This window comes from Scyliorhinus canicula, chromosome 7 (genome assembly GCF_902713615.1).
Source record: "Scyliorhinus canicula chromosome 7, sScyCan1.1, whole genome shotgun sequence".
NCBI classification, from domain to species: domain Eukaryota; kingdom Metazoa; phylum Chordata; class Chondrichthyes; order Carcharhiniformes; family Scyliorhinidae; genus Scyliorhinus; species Scyliorhinus canicula.
The window spans coordinates 25,802,565-25,823,247 of record NC_052152.1 but is presented as its reverse complement, the minus strand read 5'-3'; the positions used below and the strand labels follow the sequence as shown (position 1 = coordinate 25,823,247).

At 49.8% G+C, this 20,683-nt stretch overlaps 1 protein-coding gene and 1 long non-coding RNA gene across 2 annotated transcripts in view; one reads left to right on the top strand and one right to left on the bottom strand.

Annotated features, from left to right (window-relative positions):
• Nucleotides 1-7,814: 7,814 nt before the first annotated feature.
• The window catches only part of LOC119968804 (sodium/myo-inositol cotransporter-like), a 124,658-nt gene continuing 111,789 nt past the window's right edge, over nucleotides 7,815-20,683 (bottom strand). The window contains exon 4 of the mRNA XM_038801619.1: nucleotides 7,815-8,106. Within this exon, the coding sequence (XP_038657547.1) occupies nucleotides 7,923-8,106 (184 nt within the window). The 3' untranslated portion in view covers nucleotides 7,815-7,922. The remainder of the gene's footprint in view (nucleotides 8,107-20,683) is intronic.
• On the top strand, nucleotides 9,842-19,025 carry LOC119968806. The gene is made up of 3 exons (XR_005461245.1): nucleotides 9,842-10,020; nucleotides 17,292-17,312; nucleotides 18,841-19,025. It is a non-coding gene; the product is annotated as an uncharacterized LOC119968806 (long non-coding RNA).

The following is a 20,683-nucleotide window of genomic DNA, read 5'->3' as shown; positions in this document are numbered from 1 at the left end:
GAGTGCTGGGCCTGGGTCAGCACTGTCAGCGGGTCAATATACAGGGCAGGAGAGTGATGACCACTCGCTGTGTGGGTAACTCTGGCTCCTCAGTTTGTGTTAAAGTCTGACTCCTGTCTTTCTGCTGTCAGCGCTCACACACCCATCACCTGAACGGGGTCTGCATCGGGGGCTTTTGTTCTTGGCCACTGTACCGGGAGGGGTGGTGGGAGTGGAGGAAAACAAGGGGTGGGGGGGGGGCAGGCAGGCCCACTGTGAAGATTAACGGGACAGAGGCTTAACATGTATCAGATGTTACAAGTTTTAATCGTGAACAATAGACATTTCTATTCCCCCTGGCTACAGATAGCGATTGCCCCCCTCCCCCCCCCCCCCCCCCCCCACCTTCCCCTTCCACCGCAGTATCCACTCGGTGTTCCTCAATCTTCTTGATCCTCCGTTGTCTACTGCCACATGTCGTGTGTCCCCAGGATGCACATCAGGGGTGGATGCAGCTTGCTGCTTTCCGTGCCCTGTGGTCTTTGATGCCCTTAGCAGTCATCCTCTGCAGGGCCTGGAGCCAGAGGGCCCTGGCTGGCTTACCGGTGCCACCGGCATCGCCGTAGCAACATGTTCTGCCGGTGCCCATGAGGTGTGCTGGTGTCAGCAGCGGGGGGGATTCAAGAGAACCGGAGTCCCCCCGCCGATCTCCTTGGTGGAAGGCCCCGGGTTGGTCGCCAGCGTTTCCTCCTTTCTGACGGTGCCGACAGTCCCTAGGGATCTCCATGGGATGGTGGGGCAGCTGGAGTCAACTCCAGAGGCCTCTGGGTCATCTGGGTCTGCCAATCCTGGCGGCTACAAAGAGAGGGCATTGTGAGCCACATTCCTGATGTGTTAGGAGGGGTCTATAGCAGGTGGCATGTGTGGGCACCGTACCTGGACATGAAGGGGTTGTGGGTGCCAGTAGGCAGTGAGGAACAAGCATGAAGATCTGTGTGGGGAGGGTCCGAGGTGGCAGCCAGTGATCTGTGGGGTGGGGTGGGGGGGGGGGGGGGGGGAGCGATTCTGGAATTTGAGGGGTGGCAGGTGGAACTTACCCTTGCTGCTCGGTGGAGGTCGTTAGTCTTCCGACATTGTATGGCGGTCCTCGGGCAGCACGGTAGCATGGTGGTTAGCAAAAATCTTCACAGCTCCAGGGTCCCAGGTTCAATTCCTGGCTGGGTCACTGTCTGTGTGGAGTCTGCACGTCCCCCCTGTGTGTGCGTGGGTTTCCTCCGGGTGCTCCGGTTTCCTCCCACAGTCCAAAGATGTGCGGGTTAGGTGGATTGGCCATGCTAAATTGCCTGTAGTGTCCTAAAAAGTAAGGTTAAGGGGGGGTTGTTGGGTTAGGGGTATAGGGTGGATACATGGGTTTGAGTAGGGTGATCATTGCTCGGCACAACATCGAGGGCCGAAGGGCCTGTTCTGTGCTGTACTGTTCTATGTTCTAAACTGACAGCCGCTGTCACTGCCTCCCAGATGGCATTGTTGACCCCCTCGAGGGAACAGGATGTCCCATCTCGTATTGACGGCTTTGAGAAGGCTGGCCAGGTCGACATTGCCAAAGCGAGGATCAGGTCTGCGTGCTGCCATGCGTGTGCGTTGACTGGGAGTGAGTAACCTTGGTAACGGTGAGGCGCTGAGACGCAAGTCAGGCGGAGACAGCCAGTAATGGCTAGAGGCTCATGGGGGTTCATTTTCGGCCCTGTTGAATATGGGCCGCGATCTCTCCATCGCGGCTGTCGAGAAACACCCCACCAATCATGCCCAGAATGACACTTAGAAATGTTTCCGTTGAATTGGGGCCTAAATCTGGAAGTAGTATCTCGTCTTTATGACCCACATACTCAGCTAAACTTGCTGAGCCACTAGTGATGCTCTTTTTTCCCTTTATGTACCCTTTCTTTACAAAAGGGAAATTTTTCCATGCCTCCGAAGGTGGGGGAACCGCCAAATCTTGTTCACATTGCATGTTCACCAAAGGTAAAACTGCAATGATTCTGTGTCAGCTGTGGCTCAGTGGTAATAGTCACAGAAAGTTCTGGAAAAGCTCAGCAGGTCTAGCAGCTTCTGTGGAGAGACAATTTCTTTGTTCCGAAGGAGTCATATCGGACTCCAAATATTAACTGTTTTTGTCTCCACAGATGCCGCCAGATTTTTCTGTGTTTCCCATAATTTTTCTGCTGTTATTTCAGATTTGGCTTCTATTTCAGCAGTAATAATCCTGCCTCCAAATCTAGGGGATTGTGGGTTCAAGGCCCACTCCAGGGGTTTTGTGCACAACATCTAAACTGACCCCCCCCCCCCCCCCCCAATATGGCAGAGATGCAGTGCTGTACTGTTTTTTTTGTTGATTGACTTGATTTATTGTCACATGTACCGATGTACAGTGAAAAGTATTTTTCTGTGGCTGAGGGGACATTCACAGTACGTATATAGGAGACAAAAGAATAATCAACAGAGAACATTGACAAATGGTACATCGACAAACAGTGATTGGTTATAGTGCGGAACAAGGGGCCAAACAAAGCAAATACACGAGCAAGAGCAACATAGGGCATCGTGAATAGTGTACTTACAGGGAACAGATCAGTCCGAGGGGGAGTCGTTGAGGAGTCTTGTAGCTGTTGGGAAGAAGCTGTTCCTATGTCTGGATGTGCTGGTCTTCAGACTTCTGTACTTACTGCCTGATGGAAGGGTCTGGAAGAAGGCAATGCCTGGGTAGGAGGGGCCTCTGATAATGCTGAGGCAGAGGAAGGTGTAGACAGATTCAATGTGGGGGCGGAAAGCTTATGTGATGTGTTGGGCTGAGTTCACCACACTCTGTAGTTTCTTGCGAATCTTGGGCCGAGCAGTTGCCATACCCAGGCTGTGATGCAGCCGGATAGGATGCTCTCTATCGCACATCTGAAGCTAATTTCTTTCGCTTCCGTAGGAAGTAGAGATGTTGTTGGGCTTTCTTGACTGCTGCATCAACATGAGTGGACCAGGACATACTGTTGGCGAAGGTAACCCTCAGGAACTTAAAGCTATCGATCATCGGGCAGCAGGGTATCATGGTGGTTAGCATAAATGCTTCACAGCTCCAGGGTCCCAGGTTCGATTCCTGGCTGGGTTGCTGTCTGTGTGGAGTCTGCACGTTCTCCCCCTGTGTGCGTGGGTTTCCTCCGGGTGCTCCGGTTTCCTCCCACAGTCCAAAGATATGCGGGTTAGGTGGATTGGCCATGCTAAATTGCCCGTAGTGTCCTAATAAAAGTAAGGTTAAGGGGGGGGTTGTTGGGTTACGGGTATAGGGTGGATATGTGGGTTTGAGTAGGGTGATCGTGGCTCGGCACAACATTGAGGGCCGAAGGGCCTGTTCTGTGCTGTACTGTTCTATCTATCCATCTATCTCCACTTCGGAGCCATTGATGCAGACGGGAGTGTGTGTCATGCTACACTTCCTGAAGTCGATGATCAGTTACTTGGTCTTTCCAACATTTAGAGAGAGGTTGTTTTTGATGCACCATGCAACCAAGTGATTTATCTCCCTCCTGTAGTCTCATTTGCCGTTGTTTAGATACGGCTCACCACAATCGTATCATCTGCAAACTTATAGATTGAGTTGGAGTTAAATCTTGCCACACAGTCATGTGTATATAGGGAGTACAGTAGAGGACTGAGCACACATCCTTGCGGGGCCCCGGTGTTGAGGACTATTGTGGAGGAGGTGCTGTTGCCTATCCTGACAGATTGTGGTCTGTTGGTGAGGAAGTCGAGGATCCAGCTGCACAGGGAGGGGTCAAGTCCAAGATTGTGGAGTTTGGTTATTAGTCTTGTCAGGATGATGGTGTTGAAGGCGGAGCTGTAGTCTATGAACAGGAGTCTTACATAGGTGCCCTTGTTGTTGTTTTTAATAAGACATAACTTAACATGCCATATGTCCTCTCAGGTGGAAATACATGTATAGATACATAGAAAATAGAAACAGGAGGGGACCATTCGGCCCTTTGAGCCTGCTCCGCCATTCATTATGAGCTGATCATCAAGTTCAATAAAAGACTACATGGCACTATTTGATGAGCAGGGGAATTCTTCCTATCTCCTACGCAATATTAATTCCTCAACCAACACTGAAAAACAGATTGTCTGTTCATTAGCCCATTCTGTTTGTGAATCCTTGCTTTCCTTTAAATTGCTGCCAAGTTTTTTTTACATTACCATGTGACTGCATTTCAAAAAAGTAACTTCATTAACTCAAATACTTTGGGTCAGCCTGAGGCCATGAAACCATGCTGAATTTTTTTTTTTGTTCTTCGTTTACATCAGCGTGGCCATCATTATGACTAACCAGCGTTGAGTGCCCAACCCCAATTACTCCTGAAGGGGGTCTTGTGGCGCAGTGAGTAGTGTCTCTGCCCCTGAACCAAAGCTCGGATGGGAGTCCCACCCCAGGACTTGATGGCCAAGGAAGGTGCGTTCCTAACTCGGCCAAACAGGTGGAGTCTGTCAAACCGCAAATCCATCCAGCAGGCCAATGGCTGGTGGTCAGGCAGGAGAGAGCCCTGGCCAGCCATGCTTGATGTGGAGTGGCGCTGTTCAAGCTATAAGCCTCTGGCGACAGATGAGTGACCTGTCCCGGGAATTACTAGCTATGGAAACAGACAAAAGCCTGCCTTAGTGCACCACGAGGTGTGGGAAGAGAAAGAAGAATTGCTATTGAAAATGTGTCTTTCCTGACCCACCGTAGTTTGTGCCATGTAGGTACACCCAGTGCTGTTAGGAATGGAGATACACATTGTTTTATCGCTCATCACTTACGTGCCTCTAGAAGCTGGTGATGTGTCTTCTCCTTGAACCACTGATCAACTTATGTAAGGAATGCAAGGATTTTAATCCAGTAACAATAAAGGACTAGTAGTGTGACCAGGAACTGACTGGCTACATTAACTTTGATAGGCAAGAATAAAATCCCTGGTAACAATCTCAATAGGTCTTTCACCAATTTTCTGCTCGCCAATTGGGGGAACCTCTCAAGAAATTTCCCAGTTTTATGTCCAGCTGAAGATTGGATCTGAGTGGTTGTGCAGTGTGCCTATGGTCTTGCCATTCTTGTCCTTCCTAGTGATAGAGATTGCATTAAAGCAAGTTGCTACGCAGCATCTTGTAAATTGTAAATACAGCAGCCATAGTGTGCAGTCCAGTGCCCCAGATACAGGCCTGGATGCTGTCAAAGTTGGTGTAGCTGGTGAAACATTCCATCACATGCCTGAGCTTTGCAGATGGCAGAGGGACGTTAAATTGGGAGGTTAGCTAGGCATCGGGATCACCAACCTCCAGCCTTGCTATTTTAGTCAGTGTACCTACGGCTGGCCCAGTGAAGTTTCTGCTCAATAAGTGGCCTCAGTAGTTCTTTGGACAACTTCTTGTTGGGAGATGCCTAGCAACAATGTGGCACAAATAATTTGTGAGCTCGAGCCTGCACATTATTCAAATTTTGTTAGCGCAGGTTGCTTCATTATAAGCTGGAACTAAACAGTGGAGTTGCCAACAAACAGCCGCACTCCTTACTTCATGATCAAAGAAAGATCAGAGAGGAAACACCCAAGGATGGTTGGAATTGGAATCTTGCGCCAGTGGACTTCTGCAAGATATAACTTTCAACAACTGTCCATGTTCCTTTCTATCAGGTTATGAGTCAAGCTACTGAAAAACTACCCGGAAATCGCAGTGGCGTGGCCCACTCACAGCAGGCCATGGTTGGGTGCATGGCGGCATTGCCCAGGCCCTGGCTACTGTGGCACAGACACATAGGGAGGTGGCCCAGTCCCAGAGGGAGATGACCCAGTCACAGGCTGATATGACACAAACCCAGAAGGCGGTGGCAGTTACTGGGTGATGTGGCGCAATCCCAAACGGAGATGGTCCACCCCCGGTGCTCCATGGCCGCGAGCATGCAGACCCTGGGCGAAACCAGAGTGGGCCTCCAGCACTGGCAGTGCCAGGTGGAGGGGGAGCCTCAGGGGATAGCTCCGCTTGCATCCCCGTCCCATAGATTAGCGTGAGGGCCATCAGGCACGCAGAAGAGGAGGAAGTGATGGGGCCATGCCGGTATCCTTCAGGGGAGATGCCGGAACACCGCAGCACCCCCCCCCCCCCCCCCCATGTCCCTGGTGCATCTGGTGGGCAGCGGGCAGAACAAGGCAGCACCACGCCACCTGGGGCACCAGAACAGCAGTCGGGCCCACCCAGGCCCGGGCACCCCAGAAGACGCCTACCACAGGGACCCATGTTATCATAGAATTTACAGTGCAGGAGGCCATTCGGCCCATCGAGCCACATTGTTGCGGGGGGGGGGAAGAGGAAGGGGAAGGGAGGGGGGGAGGGGGAGGAGGGGAGGGAGGGGGAGGAGAGGGGGGAAGAGGGGGAGGGAAGGGGAGGGGGAAGAGGGGGTGGGGAGGAGGGAGGAGGGGCGAGGGAAGAGGGGGAGAGGGGGAAGAGGGGGAAGAGGGGGGAGGGGGGAAGAGGGGGGAGGGAGAGGGAGGGAGGGAGAGGGGGGATGGGGAGGGAGGGGGAGGGGGGAGAGTAAAGCCATAGTGTATTCTAATTCAATTTTTTCATGTTTCATAAATGTTTTTTCCTTATTGATATAACTAATCAGCGGTCATGCGCCTTTGCTCCTCCACAAGAAAATTAAAGTTACGGACTTTTGAGCCAAGGTTCCAATCTGGAACCTTCCCATCCAGTTACAACATCAACTGGGATCATAACAAAAGATGCGGAGTTGCAGTGGCGAGTCACCGGAAGGTTGGGGCCATGCTTGTGGATGGAACCAAGGTGGCGCGCAAAGTGGTCACCGAGTCTGCGCTTAGTCTCCCATCATTGGGGTGATGTAGTTTTAATGCAGTCGAATAGCTTGGCCGAATGTAGAACTGAAAAATACATATATTGTTATCTGGTGGGACCATTGTTACTGTTCTCAACACATGGCTGGTGTAGATATCAGGTGGCAAAGGAATCAGGTTCAGCTGGGGTGCCCCCTTGCTGTCTAATAGCCCTCTAACACACACCATCTCAGCTTAGACACAGGCGGCACGGTAGTACTGTTAGTGGTTAGCACTGTTGCTTCACAGCTCCAGGGTCCCAGGTTCGATTCCCAGCTTGGGTCACTGTCTGTGCGGAGTCTGCACGTTCTCCCCGCGTCTGCTCTGGTTTCCTCCCACAGTCCAAAGATGTGCAGGTTAGGTGGATTGGCCATGTTAAATTGCCCCTAGTGTCCAAAAAGTTTAGGTGGGTTTACCGGGTTACGGGGATTGGGCGGAGGTGTGGGCCTAAGTAGGGTGCTCTTTACAAGGGTCGGTGCAGACTCGATGGGTCAATGGCCTCCTTCTGCACTGTAAATTCTATGATTCTACGCCAAAAAAATACATTGGATGAGAAGGATCCCATGGAACCATAATATGAATGAGCACATACAGAGGCATGGTAACACAAGTAGTTAGCACTGTTGCTTCACAGCGGCAGGGACCCGAATTCGATTCCTGGCTTGGGTCACTGTCTATGGGTTCTCCCTGTGTCTGTGTGGGTTTCCTCCGGGTGCTCCGGTTTCCTCCCACAAGTCCCGAAAGATGTGCTGTTAGGTGATTTGGACATTCTGAATTCTCTCTCCGTGTATCCAAACAGGCGCCGGAGTGTGGCAACTAGGGGATTTTTCACAGTAACTTCATTTCAGTGTTAATGTTAGCCTACTTGTAACAACAATAAAGATTATTATGTTCCAGTTGGCAAAAGTAATGAGATTTTAAAAAACACACCAGTAATTCAAAACTTCTCATCTTTAATAAAGTAACCCCTCCAACAGCTTTCAATACAGAATGGATTGGATATATATTCTTTTAAATATTTAAATGTCTTACGACATGAGATTATTTCTTTCTAGAATGCAATTTCTCTTCGTAGTTGGGTTGGATCTTCCCTGGGCAGGTTTCATCAGTCTCTGGGATGCCGTGTTTGAGTATCGAAGGTCTGATTACATCAATGTCACGTCCTAAGTGATCCAACATGGTTGGGATAATGGTAGTAGGGGCATCAAAATCCACTAGGAAATATCTGAAATAAACAAAAGATCATAAGCAAACTCACTTTAAATAAAAGACTATTTTTCGAGCCTACAACCATCCCCTATGGACATCTGGATAACTGAAAGATGATCAGATACACCACTGCAATAGATGTTGTGGGCATAAAATCGCTCCTACATTTTCTTCCCATCCCAAAATAGTTTAATTTTAAATCCTCTTTCGATACTAAGTTAATTCATTCATTTTAGTCAGGGAATTCTATAAATTAAGAAACAAATCGAACATGATCATGTAAGCAAAATCTTGTGTCGAGAAATAGATCAGCTTTGATCTCAATACTGCTACACTCCCCACACAAAGTAGCAGCTGACTGCCCGACAGTCCGCCTCATGTTTAAGGTTATTCTGATACTGGGCTGAATGTAACCAACCCTTTGGAAGCAGGCAGCAGGGACGGCTGGTCAGATGGCAAGGGGCTGGCTCGGGGGTGCGGTAGAGAGAGGGGGAGAGAGAGAGAGGGAGAGGAGGATAGGGAGGGGAATAGGGAGAGAGAGTGTGTCTGACCCCTTCCGACAGTATTTCGGCAGTGGTGGGAACTTCAGCGTCCACTGGATGGTCACCTCACGAAATGAAATGAAATGAAATGAAATGAAAATCGCTTATTGTCACGAGTAGGCTTCAATGAAGTTACTGTGAAAAGCCCCTAGTCGCCACATTCCGGCGCCTGTCCGGGGAGGCTGGTACGGGAATCGAACCGTGCTGCTGGCCTGCTTGGTCTGCTTTAAAAGCCAGCGATTTAGCCGAGTGAGCTAAACCAGCCGAGTGAGCTAAACCTCACGCACCTCTGCTGGCATTTTACTGGTGACAAGAGGAACTGACACGGCACAGGGGGTGCCAGGCAAATCATGGCAGTGTCCCAGCGGGTTCCTGGGCAGGCTGAGGAGATAGAGAGAGGGGGAGCCTCCTTTCTGGTCATCCCATGATCCACAAAGAGAAGAAATACACACTAAATTGTTAAACTTTAAAAGCATTAGAGAGACTGGGGTTTATTTTCATGGAAATAAGGTATGACTAAACTTTCATGTATAACTGGTTAGGTCATAGTTAGAATATCATGCCCAACCTTAATGCCTTAACTTAATATATGAAGGCCATGAAGGGGATACACAGATTGATGAAGGAAAAACATGGATTAGTATTAACAGTGACCAGGGAACTTGAGTTCCTGATTAGCATATTCAAGGACTCATTTAAATTTTCAACTAGATGGGAGAAAGAAGTGGAGATTAGATAAAGATGTTTAAACTGATTTGTGGAAGACGGTCCATAAGCGTTAAAGTGGAAGTGGATGGTTTGTAATAGGAAAATTAATAAAGGATAAAAGGAAAGTGAAAAGCACTAAATGATTAGCTCTCTGAGAACTCCATAGATTTAACAGGTGTAATAGGCCAAATGGCCTCCAACCTCTGCTGTTGGATAGAGAGAGAGAAATGAGTTCACATTGGGCTTGAAATGCGATGGTCAGGAATGAGTTTTAGGTGCAACATACTGTGCGAGATCTGAAACAGACAATGAGTCCGCAAAGCAGGAAACTAACACCTTATGGAAGTCTGCTTCCAAATTTGGTGGAAACTGATGAAGCGTGAATCGCACACCCTCCACTCGGCTGATCCGAATGTATGGGTTACCGTGACGATGCTTCTTAAAGGGACTGCCTTGAGGCAGCTGGCAACACTTTTGATTAAAAAAACCTTACTGTAGTGTGGAGCGAGAATATTGTGTGTCTTTGTCAGCCTGGGCTCATTCTCTCCAGCTCACATCACAGTCCCTGGATTGAACGGGCTGGAAGCCAGCATCCAACCAATCGCTTTGACAGGTTCCTGGCCAGCAATGCTGCTCCGGGGATGACCAGGTTGTGTCCGCAGCTCGCCAGTTTTATGGAGGTGAGGCCCGAGGCCCAATCTGGGACAAGCTCGGTGGGAAGCTGGGTCCCAGGCACAAGGGTCTATTTTGTCCCCGATTCTGGCACAGAGCGGGTTTCCTAGCTCAGGACATAACTAAGCATTTTTATAGAAGTGCACCTCAAAAGAAGCAGCTGGTAAATGAAATAGATTCTGTTTGTGCACAGCAGCAAGCAAATCTCATAACCGGCAATTGGTTACGGTACATTTTTGCTTGTGCTGAGTTGTTAAATGAACTGTAGTCAAGAGAACAAAGGTCAAAATGTTCCCGAGTTCAGGCCAATCACAGTGACCCCTGCCAATAAAGCCAATGAATATCATTACAAGTTCACGAGAGCAGCAAAGTAAAGGGTCCTCTAATGATCTGTACTGCCGTCGCTGTTGGAGGCATAGAGGGGAAGTGTACGTTATAATTAGGCGCTTGTAATTATATGGCTGCACTGTTGCTTTAGGTTAAAATAATTAGTTAAAAGGAGACAGACATGTTGCATGAAGTAGCTTCCTAGTCTTTAATTCAAGATATGGTTTACAAATACCAAGATGAAAAGAATAAAGGAAATCCAGGCGGTGAACAGAAATTATATATATTTACTTTTTAACATTTAAAAAGTTGGAGTAATTACTGTCACTGGTCACAATATAGCCCAAGAAATTTATTCCCCATGTGAATCCTTATTTACCCAATAGCTCATTTTGCAATACTTGGCAGCAATACAGAATGGATTTTTCCACACTGATAAGCAGTTTTGGAGCAGTAATGAAAGTTAAAAGGAATCTGGCTTTGCTGATTGGATTACATTGCGTACTCTTCCACACAGTTACTTCCTCAAACAACACGCAGTGAAACTTTCCGCACAGAATTCTTTTCAGGCCTAAAGGTCTCTCCTCAGCCCATACAGTCTCCATTGACAGGATCCTCCACTTTGCTGGCAGTGTCCCCACGCCAGCGGGTTTCCCCACGGTATGGGGATGGCCACAATGGGAAACCTCATTAGCCTGCTGCCGGCAGGAGCGTGCCACACAGAAAAATGGGGCTGGCGGGCCTCCGCGCCAAAATCGCAATTGGCGCGGGGGAGAATGGGCGTTGCCGGCAAAATCCGGCGCTACGCCACTCCGCAATTCCCCGGTCCCCGGAGAATCGCCACAAATTGCGCATGCGCGGTCTACACGGCGTAGGTAGTGGGCCATTGATAGAGGCCCCTGTGGTGATTCTCCGAGGACAACTGGCCGAATTCCCGATGCCGTGGTTCTAACCACGTTTTGCCCGTCGGGAACGGCCGGTGGCGGCTGCAGGCTCAGTCCGTGGCCGCCCTGGTGGGGGTGGGTGGGGGGGGGGGGGGGGGGGGGGGGGGGGGGATGGGGGGGACTCACTGAAGACCAGGCAAGCAATCAGGCCGCACCGATTCTCAGGTGCGCGGGGGGGGGACCTGCATTCCTGGTGCCGCTCCGCGGGCTGAGTCCACCATGTCGCACAGAGCGGCCACCGCACATGCGCGGATTCCCAACTGGAAGTGCAGGGCCCCACTCTGTGCCAGAATGCTTTCTTAAGGAAAGTCCAGGGTGAAACACCCACGGTTTGACGCTAGCATGGGGACATAACCCTATTATTGGAGAATCCCACCCCAGATCTTCCGATATAACTTTTGTCTTTAAGTAATGTGCAAAGCCATAGAGAGGAGTTAGTAACCGGGATTGATGGCAAAGAAGGGAATGATTGTGAGGAGGACAGACTCGAGATGCAGGCTGAAATGCTAGTAAAATCAGACGTTCTCATCTCAAATCATGCAGCAACGTTCCCCAGCCACGAGAACAGCAGGAACATCAAGTCGGAGCAATGAAAGGGGAGGGAGAAAGACTAGCACAGCCACAATGGGCCAAATGGCCTCCTTTGAGCCATGAATCCTCTATGGAGGGTGTCATTGTAAATTGGAAGTGGAGAGGATAGTATGACCATTAACAGAGTGGAAGGAAAACACTTTGTGAACTGGCGGGAGGGGGTAGATGCATGGCAATGTGAACTGGAGGGAGGGGGTAGATGCATGACAATGTGAACTGGAGGGAGGGGGTAGATGCATGGCAATGGGAACTGGAGGGAGGGGGTAGATGCATGGCAATGCAAACTGGAGGGAGGGGGTAGATGCATTGCAATGTGAACTGGAGGGAGGGGGTAGATGCATGGCAATGCAAACTGGAGGGAGGGGGTAGATGCATGGCAATATGAACTGGAGGGAGGGGGTAGATGCATGGCAATGTGAACTATAGGGAGGGGGTAGATGCATGGCAATGTCAACTGGAGGGAGGGGGTCGATGCATGACATTGCAAACTGGAGGGAGGGGGTAGATGCATGGCAATGTGAACTATAGGGAGGGGGTAGATGCATGGCAATGTGAACTATAGGGAGGGGGTAGATGCATGGCAATGTGAACTGGAGGGAGGGGGTAGATGCATGGCAATGTGAACTGGAGGGAGCGGGTTGATGCATGGCAATGTGAACTGGAGGGAGGGGTAGATGCATGGCAATGGGAACTGGAGGGACGGGGTAGATGCATGGCATTGTGAACTGGAGGGAGGGGGTAGATGCATGGCAATGGGAACTGGAGGGAGGGGATAGATGCATGGCAATGCAAACTGGAGGGAGGGGGTAGATGCATGGCAATGGGAACTGGAGGGAGGGGGTAGATGCATGGCAATGTGAACTGGAGGGAGGGGGTAGATGCATGGCAATGCAAACTGGAGGGAGGGGGTCGATGCATGACATTGCAAACTGGAGGGAGGGGGTAGATGCATGGCAATGTGAACTATAGGGAGGGGGTAGATGCATGGCAATGTGAACTATAGGGAGGGGGTAGATGCATGGCAATGTGAACTGGAGGGAGGGGGTAGATGCTTGGCAATGCAAACTGGAGGGAGGGGGTAGATGCATGGCAATGCAAACTGGAGGGAGGGGGTAGATGCATGGCAATGTGAACTGGAGGGAGGGGGTAGATGCATGGCAATGTGAACGGGAGGGAGGGGGTAGATGCATGGCAATGTCAACTGGAGGGAGGGGGTAGATGCATGGCAATGCAAACTGGAGGGAGGGGGTAGATGCATGGCAATGCAAACTGGAGGGAGGGGGTAGATGCATGGTAATGTGAACTGGAGGGAGGGGGTAGATGCATGGCAATATGAACTGGAGGGAGGGGGTCGATGCATGGCAATGTGAACTATGGGGAGGGGGTAAATGCATGTCAATGTGAACTGGAGGGAGGGGGTAGATGCATGGCAATATGAACTGGAGGGAGGGGGTCGATGCATGGCAATGTGAACTATAGGGAGGGGGTAGATGCATGGCAATGCAAACTGGAGGGAGGGGGTAGATGCATGGCAATGCAAACTGTAGGGAGGGGTAGATGCATGGCAGTGTGAACTGGAGGGAGGGGTAGATGCATGGCAATGTGAACTGGAGGGAGGGGGTAGATGCATGGCAATGTCAACTGGACGGAGGGGGTAGATGCATGGCAATGCAAACTGGAGGGAGGGGGTAGATGCATGGCAATGTGAACTGGAAGGAGGGGTAGATGCATGGCAATGCAAACTGGAGGGAGGGGGTAGATGCATGGCAATGCAAACTGGAGGGAGGGGTATATGCATGGCAATGCAAACTGGAGGGAGGGGGTAGATGCATGGCAATGTGAACTGGAGGGAGGGGGTAGATGCATGGCAATGTCAACTGGACGGAGGGGGTAGATGCATGGCAATGCAAACTGGAGGGAGGGGGTATATGCATGGCAATGTGAACTGGAAGGAGGGGTAGATGCATGGCAATGCAAACTGGAGGGAGGGGGTAGATGCATGGCAATGCAAACTGGAGGGAGGGGTAGATGCATGGCAATATGAACTGGAGGGAGGGGGTAGATGCATGGCAATGTGAACTATAGGGAGGGGGTAGATGCATGGCAATGCAAACAGGAGGCAGGGGGTAGATGCATGGCAATATGAACTGGAGGGAGGGGGTAGATGCATGGCAATGCAAACTGGAGGGAGGGGTAGATGCATGGCAATGTGAACTGGAGGGAGGAGGTAGATGCATGGCAATGTGAACTGGAGGGAGGGGGTAGATGCATGGCAATATGAACTGGAGGGAGGGGGTAGATGCATGGCAATGTGAACTATAGGGAGGGGGTAGATGCATGGCAATGTGAACTGGAGGTAGGGGGTAGATGCATGGCAATGCAAACTGGAGGGAGGGGGTAGATGCATGGCAATGCAAACTGGAGGGAGGTGATAGATGCATGGCAATGCAAACTGGAGGGAGGGGGTAGATGCATGGCAATGCAAACTGGAGGGAGGGGTAGATGCATGGCAGTGTGAACTGGAGGGAGGGGTAGATGCATGGCAATGTGAACTGGAGGGAGGGGGTAGATGCATGGCAATGCAAACTGGAGGGAGGGGTAGATGCATGGCAATGTGAACTGGAGGGAGGGGGTAGATGCATGGCAATGCAAACTGGAGGGAGGGGTAGATGCATGGCAATGCAAACTGGAGGGAGGGGGTAGATGCATGGCAATGTGAACTGGAGGGAGGGGGTAGATGCATGGCAATGTCAACTGGAGGGAGGGGGTAGATGCATGGCAATGCAAACTGGAGGGAGGGGGTAGATGCATGGCAATGTGAACTGGAAGGAGGGGTAGATGCATGGCAATGCAAACTGGAGGGAGGGGTAGATGCATGGCAATGCAAACTGGAGGGAGGGGGTAGATGCATGGCAATGCAAACTGGAGGGAGGGGTAGATGCATGGCAATGTGAACTGGAGGGAGGGGTAGATGCATGGCAATATGAACTGGAGGGAAGGGGTAGATGCATGGCAATATGAACTGGAGGGAGGGGGTAGATGCATGGCAATGTGAACTATAGGGAGGGGGTAGATGCATGGCAATGCAAACTGGAGGGAGGGGGTAGATGCATGGCAATGTGAACTGGAGGGAGGGGGTAGATGCATGGCAATGTCAACTGGAGGGAGGGGGTAGATGCATGGCAATGCAAACTGGAGGGAGGGGGTAGATGCATGGCAATGCAAACTGGAGGGAGGGGTAGATGCATGGCAATGCAAACTGGAGGGAGGGGTAGATGCATGGCAGTGTGAACTGGAGGGAGGGGTAGATGCATGGCAATGTGAACTGGAGGGAGGGGTAGATGCATGGCAATGTGAACTGGAGGGAGGGGTAGATGCATGGCAATGTGAACTGGAGGGAGGGGGGTAGATGCATGGCAATGTGAACTGGAGGGAGGGGTAGATGCATGGCAATGTGAACTGGAGGGAGGGGGTAGATGCATGGCAATGTCAACTGGAGGGAGGGGGTAGATGCATGGCAATGTGAACTGGAAGGAGGGGTAGATGCATGGCAATGCAAACTGGAGGGAGGGGGTAGATGCATGGCAATGTGAACTGGAGGGAGGGGGTAGATGCATGGCAATGCAAACTGGAGGGAGGGGGTAGATGCATGGCAATGTGAACTGGAGGGAGGGGGTAGATGCATGGCAATGCAATCTGGAGGGAGGGGGTAGATGCATGGCAATGCAAACTGGAGGGAGGGGGTAGATGCATGGCAATGTGAACTGGAGTTAAGAATTTGTGGTATCCTCTTTCTCTGGGTTGGACAGGGTGGGTGAGAATGGGTGTCGGTGTAAACTAGAGGGGTGGGGGTCAACGGTGCCTGCATGAACTGGGAAGGAAGGGACTCAGCGCAAACAGAGGCCACTCGAAGTTATGGAATAGACAGAGCAGTAGGGTGGGAGAATAATGACAGGCCAAAACACGTCTGTCTAGCCTGGGGTGGGGAGGGTGTCAGTTTCTCCAAGTGGGTGGCGGGCAGGTGGGAAAGAGAGAGGGTGAAGTGACAAGAACATGGCCGACGGATATTTTTCCATCTCTTGGACATAACTGCATTCCAAAAATATTTGGAATGGAAATCCCAATGGATTTTTCACAGCTCCTTACCAATAAAATTGGCTAATGTTGGAGGCTGCTGGTGCTGACACAAAACAAAGCAAACAGGTTACCCTTCAACTAAGAGCTAACATGGATGGAAATAATTAGTTGCCTCTTTTTAAAAAAATTTGTCAGTCAATACCCAATGTATTAAAAATGTAAAGATACTACCAATAATCTACCAAAATAGCAACAACTGGAAGCACCTGGAGTAAATGAATCACATGGTTGTATAGAAAATGCAATCTCCATGCCATAAAGTGATGCTGTTCACCAGCAATGCCTTGCCTATCCAAAAGTCAAGCAGTCATCGCTCAACCCTGTCGTGCGGCACGGTAGCACAGTGGTTAGCACTTTTGCTTCACAGCACCAGGGTCCCAGGTTCGATTCCCAGCTTGATTCACTGTGCAGAGTCTGCACATTCTACACGTGTCTGGGTGGGTTTCCTCCGGGTGCTCCGGTTTTGTCCCACAAATCCCGAAAGACGTGCTGTTAGGTGAATTGGACATTCTGAATTCTCGCTGTGTGTATCCAAACAGGAGCCGGAGGGTGGCAACTCGAGGATTTTCACAGTAACTTCATTGCAGTGTTAATGTAAGTCTACTTGTCATAATAATAAAGATTATTATCATTGCCCTGTGCTAGTGTGACACGTGTGTCCTTACTTGGTGGAGAGTTCAAAGTACACAGTGCAGCTAACCTTGGCCGATATATCAAACCATATGGATGTTGTTTGTGCATATTGTGACAGGAGCAGCCTTGTTGTTTGGGTCTTTGCCATATCAGCAGTAACCATCCTAACTGTCACTGCTTCCTGAACAAACTGGGCCCTTCTAGATTGGGTTCAACAGAACGCAACTGCAGGAAGTCATCATCATTTCAGATATGTCAGCAAACGGACAGAAAACTAGAACTCACACAACAGTGCAGGAGAAAGAATTCCTCGATCTCAAGCTAGAAGGACAATTAACATCCAGTGTTAAGTGAAAGGGGAAATAATCAATCAGAGATAGAATCATGGGAAAGCATGGTTCTTCTTATGTGGAGGGACAGGTACATGGATGTCAGCCAGAAAGTTAGGAATGCTTAAAATTCAATTGTATCTATTGTTAATTCAGAGTTAAGTTGCCTGTATGAAGCATGTCAAATATAAATCTTTGTTCCTAAACTAGGCAGGAGATTTACTTGTCATGGAAATTGATGCAGGGAACAATTATAACTATGCTAAACGCTTGGATATTTATTTACATAATCCTTCCTCTTTCTCTGTCACTTTTTAGGTTACCCATTCCTGCTCCAAGGTACGTACCACCCTGGAGTCAAGTCTGAAGGCTACACTAGACAAAGAGTTTTCACTTCACTGATCCCCCTCCCCCCTCAATGCAGATGGGGCTGGTCTTGGGTTGGGAACCGGACAGAGAAAGCAAGCTTTGCCATTGCTGTCTGCATCTGTGACTGGATTAGCATCCCACAATGAATGGTGGGGTTTTCCCAGATAATCCGTCCCTGCCAACTGAAGGATTCCATTTCGAAGGACTCGGGCAGGGGTGACATTGACTGCATTCTAGGTTGGCTCATGGGGCTTCAGCAAGCAGAGGAAAAGCACAATGTGGAAAGGCTGCTTGCTCCCTGATTCTCCCAGTGCTTCCACGGAGCTCTTGTGGGATGCGAGGGCCAGGTGATCAAGTATTGTTTCCTGCAGGTGGGAGGAAGAAAACAGGTGCACCTGGAAGTGACAAGTGCAACGAGCAGCAGGTGCATGGTATCTCAGACCTGGATTCACGGTTGCCAGAGGTTCAATGAACTAATGGGAGCAGGAAAGGTGAAATTGCTACTTCCAAGTGCCAACCTTCACAATCTGACTTCCCCAGAATTCTCCAGCACATCAGGCCTCAGTCCAATACATCTTGCAACTCCACTCATTCCTCGCTCTCTAGGCACCTCCTCACATCCCCATTGTAACAACCAACAGTCACGTTCACCTTCATCGTGTTGCCTATCTCATACCCACTGCCAATGGAGAGATTGGGGTCACTCAGATACATGACGACAGAATTAAAAATCAAATTGCAATGTGACACATAATCCCATAAATCATTAACATGAACTGCCAGCACTAACTGAAATATGAGCAGCCTCACAATGGTGACTATGAACTCTTTCGCCAAGTCCGTTCTCAATGTCTTTCATTCCCCACAGGCCCTTGACGCATGATGCAGGAGGAGTTTGAGCACTCTTGCAAGTATTGTTGCATAACTAATGTGTATCCTCCACCAGCGCAGGTACTCATCTCCAAGGGAGATAACCAGGTTGTTACATGGTTAGATTTACATCACAATGAAACAAAATGAAAATCGCCTTTTGTCACAAGTAGGCTTCAAATGAAGTTACTGTGAAAAGCCCCTGCAAAGGTTTCCAGTTAGCTAGTCAATTTTCTTTCCATCCAATATATCATCCAAAAGTCTGGAGCTTGTACCCCTTTACCCACCCTGCTTGTAACGTCCTCAAATAATTCTAATAAATGTTCCTTTCACAAAACCATGTTGCCCCTGATGTTTTTCTAAATGTCCTATTACTTTCTTTTTTTTTTTCTTTTTTATAAATTTAGAGTTCCCAATTCATTTTTTCCAATTAAGGGGCAATTTAGCGTTTCCAATCCACCTACCCTGCACATCTTTTGGGTTGTGGGGGCGAAACCCACGCAAACACGGGGAGAATGTGCAAACTCCACATGGACAGTGACCCAGAGCCGGGATCGAACCTGGGACCTCGGCGCCGTGATGCTCTTACTTTCTTAATAATGGATTCTAGTATTTTTCTCATTGACAGATGTTGGACTAACTGGTCGAGACTTGCAGACTCTGCACAGAGGCCCAAGCTGGGAATCGAACCTGGGACCCCGGCACTGTGAAGCAAAAGTGCTAATAATCATCATTTTAAAAATAAGGCAACATGTGTTTTGTTATGCTCTTGACGTAGCATAAGCTGCTTCCTTGATGTGCACTCTGACAAAGGAAGGCTCAGACTTGGAGATAGCTTTAACACATTTATTAAACTGTTAACGATTATCCTACTTGGATTCGACTCTCCTGTTAATCCTGCTATAGCTACTCAGACTGACGAACCAGTCTACTGCAATCCACGTGGTGGGTGTGATGTGTTTCAAATCAATCCTGTGTACTTACTGAGTGTCTCCACTGGAAAGAGGAAGATCATGTGTGCTGTGTCCTTTTATATGGGTTGATGTAATGCCCCCCCTGTGGTAGTGTCACCTGTGTGTGTATCTTGAATGCCCATTGGTCGTGTCCTATCTTACTGACCTATTGGTTGAATGTCTGTGTGTCATGTCTCTGGTGCTCCCTCTAGTGTCTGTCGAGGTGTAGTGTGTTCACATTAACCCCATGTGTATTTACAGTGATGCATATCACCACAAACTGTACGTTCCATCATAACCCCTTGCTCACCTTCAAACATACATTGTAGTAGTGGCTCGAAGACTTAATAAACTAACAAATCTAGCCCAAATGTCTATGTTGAGGTTAAAAGCCTAGCAGCGGAATTCAATAGAACAATTTCTAAGTTAATTTGTGGTGGGTTTTTCAGGGAGTTTCCCGTTGGTTCTGCCAGCGGGTACCCCGCTGCTATCCAACGGCAAGTCATTTTTTGGGGCCCTGGGGAGTTTCTCTACGGTTCAGCCCACACGTCGGATTTTGTTTCAGCACAGGAAAGCTGAACGCAGAGATTGGGCCACCATTTTGAATCATAGAATTCACAGTGCAGAAGGAGAACATTCAGCCATCGATTCTCCACCAGCCCTTGGAAAGAGCACCCCCTTCCTCCCTGAATCCACAGCCATCACCCACTCAACCTCCAGAGGCCCCCACTTACCTGCCCTGCACACCCCCACCCTTCAACCCCCCCCCCCCCCCACCCTCTTCTCATGGGCATGGTGCACCTTGGGCCCTGACCCTTGGCACTGCCATCCCGGCACCCTTGCACTGCCATTCTGGCAATGCCACCCTAGTATCTTGGCAGTGCCAAGGTGCTATCTGGGCAATGCCAAGGTGCCCACATTCTAGGGCCAGGGGCTGCGATGGCCCCGGAGACCCCCCGTTCCGCCTGGTCCCCATTCTTGTGGACCAGTACCGATCTGTGCCCAACTGCAGCCACCCTGGGGAAGCTGGTAGATCGAGGGAGGCTGGTAGATCCCGGGTAGATAGGTCTCAAGTAGGTCCAAGACCTCCTTTAGCGAGCGCCATTTGGTCCCGTCCCTTTTAGGTAGAGTTCCCATTCCGGCGCTCCCGGGACTTGGGTATATCCCGCAAGGCACAAAGGCTGCTGGGAGGCCGTGGGGAGGCTTCACCCAGGATCGACTGGCCGTATTGTGCTCTCGCTCGAGCGCAACATGGTCACTGGATCGTGCCCTAGGTTTCCTATATGTTGAAAGTATTATAAGCACTTCCTGGTTTAGCATCCAGTGGCTGAACCATCCATACTTCCTGTTACATTAGTAAATCTTTTATTTTCTTTTTTATGAATTTAGAGCACCCAATAATTTTTCTCCAATTAGGTGGCAATTTAGCGTGGTCAATCCACCTACCCCGCGCATCTTTTTTGGTTGTGCGGGCGGGGAGGGGGGGCACGCAGACACGGAGAGAACATACAAACTCCG